Source organism: Schistocerca serialis, chromosome 1 (assembly GCF_023864345.2).
Source record: "Schistocerca serialis cubense isolate TAMUIC-IGC-003099 chromosome 1, iqSchSeri2.2, whole genome shotgun sequence".
NCBI lineage: Eukaryota > Metazoa > Arthropoda > Insecta > Orthoptera > Acrididae > Schistocerca > Schistocerca serialis.
The window spans coordinates 677,428,827-677,446,659 of NC_064638.1; the positions used below are offsets into that span (position 1 = coordinate 677,428,827).

At 36.9% G+C, this 17,833-nt stretch overlaps 1 protein-coding gene and 1 pseudogene across 2 annotated transcripts in view; both read left to right on the forward strand.

The window, feature by feature from the left end:
- LOC126480126 (ionotropic receptor 25a) overlaps positions 1-17,833 on the forward strand; it is a 417,221-nt gene that overhangs the window by 225,750 nt on the left and 173,638 nt on the right. For both annotated transcript variants that reach the window (XM_050103840.1, XM_050103842.1), the window contains one exon: positions 4,924-5,123. In XM_050103840.1, the coding sequence (XP_049959797.1) occupies positions 4,924-5,123 (200 nt within the window). The remainder of the gene's footprint in view (positions 1-4,923; positions 5,124-17,833) is intronic.
- LOC126429947 (5S ribosomal RNA) lies at positions 2,213-2,330 on the forward strand (annotated as a pseudogene).

The window sequence follows — 17,833 nt, forward strand, 5'->3', positions numbered from 1 at the left end:
CATCATGCAGCCTATTGTGTACCGTTTGAGTCATAACACGATGTTACGTAATTGCATGAAAAGCAGGGTTCCTCCGAGCCGTCATCTGTAGGTAGCAGTCATCCACTGCAGTAGTAGCCCTTGGGCAGCCTGAGTGAGGCATGTCATCAACAGTTCCTGTCTCTCTGTACCTCCATGTCCAAATAACATAGCTTTGGTTCACTCTGAGATGCCTGGACATTTCCTTTGTTGAGAGCCCTTCCTGGCTCAAAGTAATAATGCGAGTGCAATCTAACCGTGGTATTGACTGTCTAGGCATGGTTGAGCTACAGACAGCACAAGCCGTGTACCTCCTTCCTGATGGAATGACTGGAACTGATTGGCTGTCAGACCCCTCCATCTAATAGGCGCTGCTCAAGCATTTTTGTTTACATCTTTGCACGGATTTAGTGACATCTTTGAACAGTCAAAAGACAGTGTCTGTGATACAATATTCACAGTCAACATCTTTCTTCAGGAGTTCTGGAAACTGTGGTGATGGAAAACTATTTTTGATGTGTGTATATCACTGCATCATCTGTGAAAAGTCTGAGGCTACTATTAATTAATGTGTGCAAGATTATTAATATACAGCTTGAACAGCAAGGCTACCAACACATATCCTTGGGGCACACCCAAAGCTACTTGTACATCTGTTGATGGTTCTATATCCAAGATAACATGCTGTGTTATCCCTACCAAAAGATCCTCAATCCAGTCACAAATTTCACTTGATATACCACATGATCTTATTTTTGATAGTAAGTGTAGGTGTAGTATTGAATCAAATGCTTTTCAGAAATTGACAAATACTGCATATAACTGACTGGCTTGAGCTGTGGTTTTCAGGATGTCATGTGAGAAAAGAGCAAGTCGGTTTCACATGATAGGTATTTTCAAAGAGAATGTCATTTTGTTTGAGATATCTCAACACGTTTGAGCTCAGAATGTGTCCTAAGATTATACAGCAGAAGGATGCCAAGGATATTGGATGGTAATTTCAATGGATGGATCTGACATGTGCAATCTTACACAAAGGAAAATTTGGAAGTCAGCTTTTACATGTAAATAAATTTACAATTGTGAGAAACTTTCACTTAACTGAATTTGTTAATGCTTCTACACTGACATGCCAAAGATGAGCACTGCAGCATCAGATTATCACAGTCAAAATTGCTAAAATTGTGAGTCACCAACAAAGCAACTCTTCTGCTTGAGGTGGCCAATGATGCAGCTCATGTCCATCTTATAATCTCATTTCAAGACACTACCCATTCCTTCAGCTATTCTACCAAGTCCTTCACAACCTCAGACAGAATTACCATGTCATAATCAATTTTCTAAGCTTTTATGGCTTGTCCCTTAACTTAAATCCCCTTTTCAAATTTCTCTTTGTTTTTCTTTGCAGTTTGCTCAACATACACATTGAATGCCACTACAGAAAGGCTATAAACCTGTCTCACTCCCTATTCAACTATTGCTTCACTTTCATCTTACTTGACTCTTGTAACTGCATTTGACTCTTGTAACCATTGTACAAAGCTTTTGCTTCCTACATTTCATCCCTGCTACCTTTAGAATTTCAAAGAGTGCATTCCAGTTATCCATGTCAAAAAATATAAATATGAATTTCTTCATTCTATCTGCTAAGATAGGTCAATGAGTCAGCGTTGCCTCATATGTCCCTATATTTCTCTAAAACCAAAACTGATCCTCCCTAATGCACCTTCTTCCACTCTTACTGCTCTTCTGTAGATAGCCTGTTTCAGTCTTGTGTAACTAGGGCTTATTGAACTGATGGTTCAGTAATATATGCACCTGTCAGCTCCTGCCTTCGTTGTAATTGGTATTATTATGTTATTTGTGTAGTCTCAGAGTATTTTTGTCTCTCATATATAGCTTTGTCATGGCTGGCTCTCCCAAGGATCTAAATAATTTTGAGAGCATTTTGTCTACTTCAAGGAAGTTGTTTGTACTTTGGTATCATATCTCCCATCTGATCATTGTCTTCATCCATTTCCTAGTATTATCTTCAACTTCATTTCCCTTGTACAGGCCATCTATATGCTCCTTTCACATTACACCTTTAATTTCCTTGCATAGTACTGACTTGCCATCAAGCTCTTGAGATACTCATACAACATTTCTCTTTTCTCCAGAGATTTTGCATTTCTCTCTGTACTATTCCTGCTTAGGCAACGACCTTGCCGCAGTGGATATACCAGTTCCCGTGAGATCACCGAAGTTAAGTGCTGTTGGGCATGGTTGGCACTTGGATGGGTGACCATCCAGGCTGCCATGTGCTGTTGCCATTTTTCAGGGTGCACACAGCCTTGTGATGCCAATTGAGGAGCTACTTGACTGAATAGTAGTGGCTTTGGTCAAGAATACCATCGTAACAACCGTGAGAGCGGTGTGCTGACCCCACGCCCCTCCTATCTGCATTCTCCACTGAGGATGACATGGCGGTTGGATGATCCCGGTAGGCCACTTGTGGCCTGAAGATGGAGTACTATTCCTGCTTAGCCTTTTTGCACTTTCCATCAATATAACTTTTTTAGATACGTGTATTAACTTTTGCTGGCTTCATTTGCAGTGTGTTTATATTTCCTCTTTTGTCAGTTAAATTTAATATCTCATATGTTATCAGATGATTTCTTCTGGGCCTTGTCTTCTTGTCTATTTTATCCTCTGTTGCCTTCACTATTTTATCTTTCAAGGCTACCAATTCAGCTTTTGTTGTGTTCCTTATCCTGTTTAAGACAGTCATTTTGAAATTCTCCTTGGTTTTGTACCTTTTTACAGATTCTTCAGTTTTAATCTGCATTTCATAGCCAGTAAACATGGTCCGAGTTCACATCTACTCATTGATATATTTTTCACTTTAAAATCTAGGTTTGAAGTCCCTGCCTTACCATTATATAATGTATTTGAAACCTTCTGGTGTCTCCAGATCTCTCCCACCTTATACAGTCTTCTTTCATGATCTTTAAAGCAAGTATTAGCAGTGATTAAATTGTATTCAGTGCAAAGTTCTACCAAGCCAGTTCCTCTCTCATTCACTCCCCCCCCCCTCCCCCCTCCCTCCCCCCCCTCCCCCCCCCCCTCCAGATGATGCCTCCTACTATTTTCTATTTTTACTTCACCTTCCTTTTCCTACTATCAAATTCCAGCTCCAAACCACAATTAAATTTGCATCCCCCTATACTATTGGATTAGTTTCTTTTATATCATACATTCTTTCAGTCTCTTCATCATCTAGTAGTCATACAAACTTGTAGTATTGCAGTAGATGTTGGCTGTGGTGGTCACTATGCTGTTCACAATAGTTCACCTGCATTCCTATTCTTTTATTCATTATTGGAATTACGCCAGCATTACCTCTAACTGATTTTGTGTTGATAACCCTGCGCTCCCCTGACCAGAACTCTTCTTCTTTCTGCCACTACATCTCAATAATTCCCACTACATTGAACTTCAACCTATACATTTCCATTTTAAGGGCACCAGAGTAAGGAATAGAATAGAATAATTTTATTGTCGCAGATTAAAACTGTGTGCCAGACCGAGACTCAAACTCGGGACCTTTGCCTTTCGCGGGCAAGTGCTCTACCAACTGAGCTACCCAAGCATGACTCACGCCCCATCCTCACAGCTTTCCTTCTGCCAGTACCTCATCTCCTACCTTCCAAACTTTACAGAAGCTTGCAGGAACTTTAGTTTTCAGGACTCGATCAGTTAGGCCTACTTTGAATTTCTTTGTTGGAATGCAGTCAATAAAGTGTGCCAAAAAATACTTTAAAAAACTTATCAAATAGTATATTTGCTGGCAAATTGTTACTTAAATTATAGGGTGTGTCTCCATGACACTGACCAAACCAGTCTCTGTCAGCAAGGGAATTACAAAATCTATGAATTTGTTTCATTTGAGACAGGTCTGGTGATCACAAGTTCTTAGTTCATGGAGTGATTTTTAACATGTCAATTTTTCTTCATAAATAATAATTAATTTGTGGTCCTTTATGTTCAGAAGATAACAATTGCACTGAAGTTTCTTATATTGTTTTATTAAAGTAATTGGTATATGTAATTGGTAAATATATGAACTACACGTTCTCCCATTTAAATTCCCTCAGTAAATATTTTTTAATTAGGGATCTGTCACCACTCATACTGCCAGCACCACTGGCACCAAGATTTGTGACATTTACTCATTATTTAACTATCACAAATATCATTAAGCAGTTAACTAAGAACTATGATTTCACTGCAAGGTAGTAAAATTACATGTTTCTACATTCACACATTATAGTTTCATTGTCGTGTCCCACAAATTGCAACAAACTGTGATTTCTTTCCACTTATGGATATGATAATTACTATAAAGCCAAAATCAGTTATCTTTTCAAATAAAATAAAATATTGTACCCTGCTACTAGTACATGTGGGTGTCAGTGCACCAAGTGTAGCGTCACCATGCGTGTATACTTAAATCAACCATCAACTGTATCAGCACTGGCCGGCCGCAGCAGGCAATCATAGGAAGCTGCACATAGCATAGTCCCTGCTGTACTGTCTACCCATGATTCACACCCATATAAATGTGGAACAGTGCTGGCTCACCCTTACTATGTTCTTTTAGTTTGTACCACTTACATCAGTTGTTCTGTGTATCGTTTATGTTGCGCCCTCTGTATGTCTTGTTACATGTGGAATCTTGAGAGGCTTGTTTCTGTTATGGTTCTGTGGTTGATGAATAAAGCTATATTTGTGTTATATTGGTTATCACATAAAATATGGCTAAAGCTGAATTCTGATACTTGCTAACATTTCAAAACTGATTTTCAGTGAGATGTAGTAGAATAAATCATTTGGTGTTACAGCACATAACTTCATATTTTTCAGAAAGCACACATAGCACTAGGAGCACTGTCAGTGATGGCAGAGCGTGAAAATGTGGTGGATTTTACAGTGCCTTACTACGATCTTGTTGGCATCACAATACTGATGAAAAAACCAAAAACACCAACATCACTCTTCAAATTTCTTACTGTTCTTGAGAATGACGTATGGCTGTGCATACTTGCAGCCTACTTCTTCACCAGGTATCACAACTGACATTACAAGTTTGTTTAACAGTGCACACTACATAAATTATTTGAAATAGTAATCTTAGTTTTACATTTTTTTTCTTTCTTTACTGTGTTCTAGTCTAAATTCCTATATAACTCTCCTTACAGGTTACTGCATTTTTTTGGTTTCTCAATGTGTATTTCAAGTGTTCTGTTCTTATTTCATATCTACGTCCACATCTATGTACATACTCCACAATCCACTGTATGGTGTGTGGTGGAGGGTAACAATACTAGCCACTTTTTTTCCTGTTCCACTCACAAATAGAGAAAAGAAAAACAACTGTCTTTATGTCTCCATACAAACTGTAATTTCTCTTATCTTAACTTGGTGATCCTTATGTGAAATGTACATTGGCAGCAATAGAATTGTTCTGCAGCCAGGTTTAAATGCTGGGTCTCCAAATTTTCTCATAAGCACTCCACAGAAGAAAATCTTTTTCCCTCCAAAAAGGAGGGACTTACTGGTAAGAAATCTTGAGCAGTACTGAAGAATGGGTTGCACCAGTGTTCTACATTTGACCTCTTTACAGATGAACCTACACTTTCCTGGGATTCTTATAATAACCCTTAGTCAACGATTTGCCTTTGCTACTACCATCCTTACACACTTGTTCCATTTCATATCACTATTTAATCAGAATGATATTGTCAAGCAGCACTCTGCTAATGCTGTACTCAAACATTACGGAATTTTTTCCTTACTCGTCTGCATTATGTTACATTTTTCAGATTTAGATAAAACTGATGTTCATCACACTAACAGAAATTTTGTTTGTTATATTGTATCCTCCTGCATTCACTTCACAATGACACCTTCATGCACAAAAGTGACATCAGCGAACAACTGCAGATGGCTGCTCACCCTGTCTATCAGATCATTTATGTATATAGAAAATAAGAGTAGTCTTAAGGCACTTTCTTGGGTCACTCCTGATGATACTCATGTCTCTGATGAACACTTACCTTTGAGGACAATTTAATGGGTTCTATTACGTAATGAGTCTTCAGGCCACTCACATATCTTGGAATCTATTTCACATGCTCATACCTTCATTAACAGTCTGCAGTGGAACACTGTGTCAAATGTTTTCCAGAAATCTGGGAATATGGAATCTGTCTGTTGCCCTTTGTCCAAGGTTCACAGGATATTGGGTAGAAAAATGCTTTCTAAAGCCAGCTATTTACTTAAAGAGTCATGTCAGTACTACCAGATCAATATTCTAAGAATATGCTTGATGGTAGGCCATAAAAAAAAAAGATTACCAAAACTGAACCATAGTTCTGTTTACTGGTCAGAAGGAGAGACAGGCATGCACAGAAAGTCATTAAACGAATGGCTGTTAGAAACAGTGTTTCTTTCATTTGCCTAAAAAGAGGTAGGGGGAGGAGCAAATGACAGGGATTAATTTAAAAAAACCACCTAGTACCTTAGGTCAAAGGATATACAGCATACATAAACCAATCAAAAAGCACTGTTTTGCACTTAGAAGTATCAAGAAAAAACTGTTGGGTCGTTTCACTTATTTTTACTCTCTTTTCTCTTATGGAAAGATCTTCTGTGGAAAAGCACCTAAAGTAAATAAAGTATTTATGTATAAGAAGCGTGTCATAAGAATATTATGTAAAGTACAATCTACACATATTTTTTGAGGATCCTGGAACTATTACACTCACTTCCCTGTTTATTTACTCCTGTAAAGTGTTTATTGCTCACAACTTAATTAATCAATTACAATGCAAGACATAAAACATTTTTGTGTGTTTTTGTCTCCTTTTCTAGGGTTCAGAGTGGAGTTGTGTACTTTGATGCAATGATATTGGGGCAGTTCCTGTCTAACATAGCACAAAAAAGTGGGAATTCCTATCAGTTAAAAAGAGTGTTAAAAACATGCCTCATTAGCCATTCTTTCTTCATATTGTCTGAATGTCTGTATTCAAGGATTGAAAAGTTCACTTACTTACATGGCAAATAGTAGTGTTCCTTGTAAAACTGTATGACAAGTCGTAATATATTGCAAACCAGACTCTGTGCCTAAGGAAGAAGACAATTATGTTCTTTGAAGGATACCAGTAAAAAAAAAGTCAACATCAAGCAGCCTGTGGGTGGTAAACAGCAGATCTTCAGTATAACTGAGGAAGCAGCAGCTGTTTTCTAAGTAGCAGCTTTCTATATAATTAACTCCATTAAATTTAGCTTGCATAAGAATGAACATCATTAAGAAGTATCATGATTTTTTATTTTTAATATGGTATAAATCACTGTTATTTCCTTGTCTTTTATTAATGTATAACTTGACTCATTTGACATCCCTGAAGAATCCTCTTCTTGCTGTGATCTACAGAACATGGCAAATAAATGAATGAAAGGTGTTTGTGATACAAACAAATAATCTGATTGTGGAAAGCATGGCATCTACTAATATGAAAATGCCACTGCATAGTGGTGATTCGAAGTGTGAAGATTGAAAGAGGAGTACATAGGCAGTAGTGATGTAGTTAGAGATGTCAGGTAAATATTTTGACTAAGAGGGAAACATTCCCGGTCACAAACATTTTTTTTTAGTTGAACTATAAAATGAATAGCACAATAAGATGCAAGTTTGATTCCTATGACGAAACGTTTATGTATTTGGTGCTCACAATAATATAAATACCGCTGAAAATTTACTTGCCAATATGAGAAGCTTGTGACAAGCACCAAAATTGGTGTGACATGTTTCATCTTCATAGAAAAAACAGTTGTAGAGGGTGGAAGACACTGAGCTTTCTCTCTGAACTCATACTAATAGGAAACCACACCATATGAGAAAGCAAAAAGACAGAGCTTAAAGAAAAGCTTTCAGAGGGCACAGGAAGCCAAAGACAGCAAGTATTGTGACAATTCAGTTAAAAAATTGTAGATAAGAGGCTAAAAGTGACAAGTAAGTTTCTATATAGTAGAAGATTAGAAAATTATTAGTGGAAAGAGTAATATGATCAAAATACAGGATGTTTCAAAAAGAATATATGTATCACAAAGTATTACATTGTCAAAACTATCAATTGCTGCATCACATGTAAGTTATTGGAGGAACAAACACATTGTCTGGTTTATATTCCTTGATGCTAGATGTCAGTTTTCTTCTATTTGTTTGGTTACTATCAATTATTGAAAAATATCTATTCCACAGCAGAAATCATTTTGTGTTTTTGAGTTTGTGAAGTGTAATTCTATGATTACAGTACAAAGATATTTCAGGTTGAGGTACCAAACTGATCCTCTGAATCAATGGAACATTTGCAGGCAGTATCATCAGTTTGTAGACAAAAGATGTGTATGTAAAGGAGAGAGTCCTGGCTGCACTCATGTTTCTGATGAATTCAAATCTCTTTCCAATCAATTCCTTGAGGCAACCAGGAGTCATAATTGCCTACGATGACTGTCTGGTGTACTATGAGATGTCAGTTGGTAGAAAGCTGTACAAGTTAGAGCTTTTACAGCTTCTGCATTATTATCATAATCACAAATATGTGGCATTTACTAATGAGCTTCAGATTGCTATTGACAAAGATAGCTGATATGCACAATGCATTATGTTCAGTGATGAAGTGACTTTTCACCTTAGTGGGAAAGTGAACAAGTACAACATTTGAATTTTGAGTCTGTAGAATTCATACATTGAACATTATACAAGATTCACCTAAAGTTAATGTGTTTTGTGTAATAATACCACTAAACTGTTTACAGCCCATTCTTCTTTGATGGAAACATTGTTAACATGAATGAGAACAACTTCATTTTTAACAATATGTGGCACCCCCTCACTGAGTTGCAAAGTGTGTGAATATCTGAATGAAACTCTACCATGACGTTGAAGTGGTCCTCAAACACTGGCAACTTAGCACTTCTCAGCTGGCCTCTACAGTCACTGGATTTGACATCTTGTTACTTCCTCCTGTGGGGTTTCATGATGGATATTGTGTATGCTCCAACACTACCACAGAAAGCAGAAGAACTGGATACATATTGCCATAGCACCATTGATGATGGACAAGCTTACCTGTGTATTGGAGGAATTCGAGTGCTGATGTGATATTTTTCATGTCGCTGGTGGAGGACTTGTTGAACAAATGTAATCTAAACATGTTCCATTAATACGTGTCCCAAGTTTCATAATTTATGTCTTATAGTTTGACAAATATATGCAGTCACACCCTGTACAATGAATAAGAAAAAGAGGCACTTTTGAGAAACAAAAATATAGGGTGATTCAGAAAACCATTTACAAACTGATGTGACACATCATGCATACAACAAGGAGCAGTAATTTAATAGTAACTGGGGATCACAAACACCACAAAAGAGACCTACAATCACATGAGGACATTGCTACACAAACATGGACTGAGTGCATGGAGATCATCACCATTCATGCCATGGAAGCCTTGGGAGCAACATGGCTAGCTACACACACCATGAAATGTCTGAGATGCATTTGAGGTATGGCACAGCCAACTGCAATGGACTAGAAGCCATATGATTGTATTGTGTGAAATGTCAAAATAGGAAGATGCTGCACCACACATTATTCACCATCCTGCGTTGCTGACTATGCAAAACCAGCTTGTTCCATCTGCACAAGCCAGATGCTGGTTCCCAACAAACAGCACAGACACTTGTGGCAGAAGATACATTCTCAGAAGGGTGCAGTGGATGCCACCACCAAGTGCATGAGGTGTATGCCACACCATTGATATCTCCCAAAACTCCATCTGGTGCACTGCACATGATTAAGGACTGCATCTATTGCCATTCACAATGTTTCCAGGCATTGAAACTGGGGGATTATAACAAGTCCATGGGATTTGCACAGTGGCTTCTGAAGGAATCTGCTGCAGACTGAAGCTTCACAGTGAGTGTCCTCTTCACCGATGAGGCTGCATTCTCACTCAAGGTTGTGACTGAATGTTCATAACCTGCATATGTGGGTCGATGTGACCCCACATGTTACAAGTACCCATGCCTTATAACACAAATTTACCCTTGATTGTGGGCTGGCATCATTGGTGACTGTTTAATTGGTCTATATATTCTCCTGGACTGACATGATCATTGTACATAACTCATATTCCTTTGAGAGGTTCTACCAGACATGTTGAATGATGTTCCCATGCCTATTCATCACTGCATTTCAGCACGACAGAACTGCTGTGCATTTCAGCAGGCAAGTGAGGGCACATCTGCAAGCAGCCTTTCCTGGCCACTGGACTGGTTGGGGTGAGCCAGTTGCATGGCCATCATCATCACCTGATCTGTCACCAACTAATTTTTTCCTGTGGGTGTATGAAACATCTGTTACATTTCTAGATGACCTAGTGGGCAGGATTGTTGCAGCAGCTTCCTTTTGTTTAACATCTTCTGGAATAAAATAACAGACACAAGGATGCTTTATTTGCCACTCAGACCATTCAGATAGTTCTCACCAACACCACCAGTCTGAACTTTGGAGGTAGGTAGTGCATATACAGCTGGTGCTCGTCACAAATGTCACCGATTTCAATGTGACCAAGGTAAGTAGTGTCATAAGAATGCTCATGCTCTCAGTTAATTGACACAAAGGCCATCATAGCTCTAATACTATTAGTATTAGTAGTAGTAGTAGTTTCATTCATCTGTGGGTCACTTTTACAAGAATTTTGAACATGTTTTGATATTACAGTTTAAGGACATACTTGCAGCTATAATTTGACAAGGATCTGACAGATAGTCAGCCATGGGCTTATAGCAGGAACTTTCCCATATTTTCCTGAAGTAATTTAGGAAAACAGTGAATACCTAAATCAGGATGGCTGGATGGAGACTGGAGCCTCTATCCTACTGCATACAATGCTAATCTGTTTAAATGGTGAAACCTTATTCCGTTTATCTCTTGTGTATGAGTACAATACTCTTTAGCAAAGAAATTTATAATAATGTAAAAGCCTGAAGACCACACACACAGGATGTGATCTCACAATATCAGTGACTAAGTCTTAATACTCTTATTAATTAAAGTGGCGTGGATTGCTTGAACAGAAAATGTGTTTATCATTGAAACTTTATAGTTCTAATACAGACTTAAGATATGATGGCTTACCTCAAAACTCTTGCAAACAATCAACAAATGTAAATGAAAGTAGGAAGGTTAGAGTTTCATATCCTATCAGGAATAAGGTCATTAGAGATAGAAACTTTTGGGAAGAGAGAATTATAGCACATGGCAGTTCATTGTGAAGATGTACATGTACACAAACAATTATGAGGATGTGTTGGAAGATATGTTGATGAAACAAAGATATGTACCACATCAGCGAAGATAATTTCATTCATTTATTGCTCTATGTGCATGTCAAGAATAACAAACATCACCAAAGAAGCATAATACATGCTGTCTACAAAGACTCTGTATTATCAAGAAGAAAAGGCTCACTGAAAACCCTTCTACAAAACTGCTTTTCTATTGAAGGGAGTGTAGCAAAGATTATTTCTACATCCAGCACTTTGAATGATTAAAGTTTTGAAGTAAACCATGAATGCATTACTTTCTCACATGTTATTTAACTAAGAAGAACTTACTAAAGAAGTAAATGATGCCATTTGATGTAAATCACATCTGATAATGTGGCACTTCAGGCTAAAAGGAGGGATCATGAGAATAATACATTACATTCCCAAATGGGAAAATGTTAAACTGTAATAAACACAAGTGTTTAGTGCAGAACTGTTGGAGAAGACCTCAGTCCAACCATAAACCACTGTCAAAAGGAACATTCTATGTGGCACCAGATTCAGGCAAGCTATTATAACAGGTTAGGAAACAGGCTTTAGAGCATATGAATGTATGTCACACAATTCTCATGTGTTAAATTCACCCAAAAAATGTCCAGTTGTTTTTTTATACATTCATGACACAGTGGAGAATATGGCTGCCAATTTAATATGTTATTAATGGAATGAACAGATTGAACTGATGATTGATTTGGCCATTGAAGCAATGTCAGAGTCATTTTCAAGTGACAATAATATATGGCATAAGAGGCTGGCACATCTATACTCTGACACAATGGAAACTACATAACACTGTTGTCAGAGGTGTTATGAATATGAAATCTGTTAATAAACTACAGTGAAACACAGTTGGAAGTTAAGTGGACTAGACTTCCTTTACAATTGTCTACATCTCAAGCTAAGAGAATCCTTGAATTAGGTCATTTAGATCTGTGTCAACCAATGCATATGATGCCAATTAGAAGAGAAGGATACTTTCTAATTCTAACCAATGATACACAAATAAATAATAACCAGGTACCAAAAATAACTGAAAAATTGATGAAGGGTCATGAATACCAAACCGAAAACAGGATTCATATCTTGTGCTCTGAAAGCAGTTTGTAACTAAGATGCTAATGAATGTTATGAATGAAGGAAGAGCCAGTATCAGAGAACAGTACCTCTCACTCCAGAACAAAATACAGTAGCTGAATAATGTAACAGCATAATCCATGAGAAGACATGGTACTTTCTCCTTGAAGACAACTTACCCAAAAATACTGTGGACAATTGGGCTCTGTAGTAGCATATCCCCTCAACAGTCCATAATATTATTAATAATATACACATATCAGTTGGTTCTACTAAGAAATTTGTCAGTAAAGTAGAAGAAGTTGGCCACCAATAAATCCTATAGGCTCCACTTAAACTGAACTAAGATAATCTATTTACAAGTGTTGACAAGTTATTGATACTATGCATTTTTGTATAATGGACACCTTTCAAGACCAAAGTAAATGAATTCAAATCTTTGTGAAGGTTAGTCTTATTTCTCATGTTGATTCCATGGACTGAACTGTTGTTTTGAAAAAAAAAAGTGTTATTTTCAACATATTTCCTTAAGAGATAAATGTGCTGTCCAATCATATTAATGTGACCACCTCTCAAAATGCTGGATAACCAAATTTTGTTGTGCGGACCACTAGGTTTTTTGTTTGAGGACCCATGGTACAAACAGCCCAATCAAGGTGATCCGACAGATTCTGGTGAATAAGAGACCCAAACTATTTAAAACAGTTAACGCAGAACAGGGAATTGCATTTCACTGTCTTTTACTTTCACTTTTCACAACCCCCCCCTGCCGCCTCACCATTTACACATTTATCTGGCCAGTGCACTACTGTTTAACTTTCCATAAGCCTCATTAATAGTTTGCAGGTGAACATCCACATACTTCTACAATAGTTTCCTGTTGAACATCTATGAGCAGTAAAGCCTAACCACAAGTTTCACAGATCTTAAAGAATAATCAGGTATGTATGGAATAGACACTGTCACTGTTTTTACACAGCCTAATTGTTTAACACTTATTCCACAGTTAATTTGAAGCATTGTTATTGTTCTAACCTGCACAGGTTACTCCTCTGAAACTAACCATAAACTATCTCATGGCCAAAAACTGGGGAAGTTTAATTTACAGAAATTACAATTAAAACTTGATTCATGAAATTAACTGAATACATCACAAGATTCCATCTTTTTAACAGTTTCTTCTACCACAAGAGTTAAGCTGAATTATTTGTTTAAATGCTTAAATTTACATCATTATGCAAACAATACTTTTGACAAAACTGTTAATTACTTTAAAATTAATTAAGGGCTGGCTTTGCTAACATGTTTTCAAATTGAGCCAAATAGATAGTTTAAGATTACTAGTATTTGTTCCTCCAAATGTTCGTAATTAGTACAGAATTTATATTTTTTTATCTGTCAGCAATAGAATTTAAATTATGAAACAATTACTGATTTCACCCTATAGCAAAAGATACGGTAGTAACAAGGCATAGTTGAAATGAATTAGAAAATCAATTATACACATAAAACTAAGCACAAAATCAGATCTGGTGTTAAACTCTTTAAAACTGAGGGCCAATCTTTCTCTTTTATGAAAATGCAGATTATATTCACATAAGTTGATGGTAATTAGTTAAACATGAAAACATGATTTAAGGAGTCAGATGGCAAAACAATAGGGGAATTAAAATTATCCCAGCTTGCTTCGCCACAGAGTGTACACCAAATTTGGTTGAAACTGCTCCAGGCTTTCTTGAGTTATGCTTTTATGACTCCTCATTTCATTCCAACTGGCAGCCATAGTGATTGTATGGGTGTATTACTGTCCCAGTACTTTCTTCAATCATACATGTACTAAGTTTGGCAGAAATTGCTTCAGCTGATACGGAGAGATGCTGATTTGTCATTGTCTTTGCAATCCTCACCCCAAACACTCCCTTTCCTAGTGGCACAAGTTTATCTGGTCACCAATGAACCTAGCATTCCATTACATTGGACAAACAGAAAGATGAGATTTTAAATGGAAAAACCTGTCTATTTTCTGTACCATCAAGGAAACTGAAATTGATGCAAGCATCTGTGTAAGCATGAATGAGTATAAGAAATGTACTTTCCTTTACAGAGTGATTCATCAGAGATCTTCTTAATTTTTGTAAAAACCTTTTATTCTGCATCCTGGTTCCAATTCCCTTCTGGTCTTCCTCATCTCTGATCCAGTTTTTGTATGAGTATACCACTCATTTTTAACTATACAAAAAAAAACAATAAATCATTAGTTCCTGAAAAATATAGTAATCCTATATGTGCAAATTCACATGAAATATTTGCTACAACAAGAAAACAAGGTTTGTAGTGCAGTCACCCTTCTGCTATCTCTACTTATAATTTTCCTTAATGTGGACCTCATATGCAAATAAATATTTTGTCCATGTGCCTGGAATCAGTACGAACCTCATAGAACAAATCCACGGCGCACTTGTACCTATTCTTACTTGTAGGATCATGTTACATAAAAGATATAAAAGTGTTGAGTAAACAACTTTTGATAATGTCTATAATGAAAAGACTTAGATGTTGAAATTTGCCTTCCCATTTTGTATCAAAAAATTACTCTCCCATAGTCAAAATGTTAATCTTTATACAGAAGCTGTTATCCATAGCTGACATTACTGTAATTGGGCAGCAATAGAAACTGAGCCTGTATGTCTCTACTTGCAGGCTATTAATTATTATCAGTGGCTGTTACCAGATATAGTTTTTTCATATCAGTGTTCAGAGTGGAGCGGATTCTGCTTATTGCAGATACTGTTCTAATGGTACATGTAACAGCATTCAGTCTTTGAACAAGATCCTGAACCTGGGCTTTCCAGGACAGCTTACCATCTGGATTGTTAAAATTCACTAGCTTTGATATAATTCCTGCTTTGTTCTATGTGATATCCTTACCCCACTAGTCAGCTGTCAAGGATGCTGGTTAGTGCTAGTGCCCTGGTTTAAACATTCTAATGGAAAGCAACTTTCGAAGAGCACAAGAAATGAAGACCTCCAATGTAAACAGTGCTATGAAACAAGTTCATTCTTTTGAGAAATTGTGCAGTAAATTTTCAATAAAATCTCTAATAAGATATTTCTATTATGTCCAATGTGATTGTTTTATTTAGATAAATCATTGGTTTTTAATATGCTTACAACGTTTAAAATGGTAAATTCTTCAGTGGGTACTTAACATAGTTTATTTGCAAACTCAGTGCATTTAATTTGAGTTAGCATTGACTTACCAAATTTAAGAAGTTTTTTTGTGAAACCTCTCAAAAACACAAATCTGAAAGATCCCAATTGTTTCATTTGTTGATACTAAGAATTCCATTAACAATTTTTGCAACAATAAAGTATGAAACCCTCAAAAATTAATTCGGCACAACGTAAAATTAATTTTAGCAAGTACCTTACTACAGCATATAAACAATTTTAAGAATGACCCTTGACGTTTAGCATCACCTTGTCACATAAATTCATGGCAATTGTGTTAAAGGTCATAACTTATCATTGTTTACTTCCTATACTAATTTAACATAGATATACCCACTTAGCAACAATTTTTGGAGCGCATTTGCATACAGGAAGATATTTAAGATCTTTATTTGAGTCATACTTACCAACATCATCCTCAGATTTATACAAATCAACCCTCAAATGCATTTTCCTAGCATCAACACCCCATGTATTACTACTACTGGTAGCCATGTTTTGGCACTTTCCACTGTTTACATGCACACATCCTGACAAAGTTATCATTAACAGGAATCTGCCATTTCTTAGTTTATTGTGAAACTATTGGTTATACAAGATGATTCAGCTGCTGCCACCTGTGGGTTTTATGCAAACTGCAACACCTTCAAATACTAGACACTAGATTTTCTTGCACTTGCTATGCAAAAACCATTTTTCCTGTGGACATTATGAACAGGACCTTTTTGTAGGAAATTTAATGTAGTTAAATTTTGTATTGGATACATTCTTTGCTAAAGGCCAAGGTTTTTAAATTATTCAAGAAAAATGTACAAAAATGACCTTCCAATGTGTTTTTCTTGAATAACCTGAAAACCGTGTCTTTCGGTGGAAACATATCCCAGTATACAATTTAACTATATTTAATATCCTGCAAAAACATCCTGTTCATTTTTTTTCTGCAGGAGTAGGAGTTTGCACGTAGCAAGCAAGAAAATATGAAAATCTCTAATAAAATCTTCTCAAGCTTCCAGCTGCCTGGAGTAGTTTAAAATCCACAAGCTTTTGGCCGAGTGCTTCTTGGCTATTGTCAAGTTGTGACTGTCTTTTGGATGCTGCTATCATCTTTATGTAGCTGTGCTCCCTTCTTTGCCATCACTAGTGCTTACTCCAGTGACATATAAGCTAACATTTCCATTGCATGCCCACTTTAACCTTCCGATGGCTGGGTCCTAAGTCATGCATAGCCATTGCCTTTACTGCGGGTGTTGTGACAAATTCTTATCTCAGTAATTTCTTCTATTATACTATCTCAGACAATAACGGTCCATATAATAATGTGTCTCATTGAATGCAATACAATGTCCATTTTCTAGATCATGCTCTGCTGCCACTGATTTCTCAGGGGACTGAGAGTGGAAACATCTCTTAGGTTCTACACATCGCTGTTCATTAGTATGCACAGTCTATCTTCCATAAAATGGTTCACATAAACACACAGTATTCTATATACTCTTGGTGTTCTGAGGCTTATATTGTGTTTCATAGTACTCATGAGTTGTCAATATTTTTCTAGAACCCTAGAACCCTTAAGGCTGAATCAAGTTTATACCCATTAGGATCGAGCTTACCTTCCCTGTTACTAAGCCACAGAATGGAAAAAATGCAAGCTTCTTCAAGTGCTCCTCAGGGTTTTTCTGCTTATGTCTTTTCAGAAAGATAGTATAATTTGGCAGTTGTTGTAGCCATTTTCCTTGAATACTTTCCATAATTGACTCAGTATCTTCAGCAGCTTTTATGCATCTAAAACAGCTTCCACTTGCTGCACCAAGGTTCTCAGAATAGAATGTTTCTACAACAGATGGTGACAGCTGGTAGCCTGCAGATATCAGTCCTTGTGGGTGGGTTCCCAGTAAATACTGTGGCTGGGACACCCATTTGCTTTAGGGCAGATGACAACATCAAGGAAATGTGAGGCACAATCTGTCTGGCCTCAGGACTATCAATACCGTGGGGTTGATAACCTCCTAGCTCCAATACGAGAGGAGATAGAGCAAAAAACTGTTTTTTCTTTTTTTTTTCAATACCT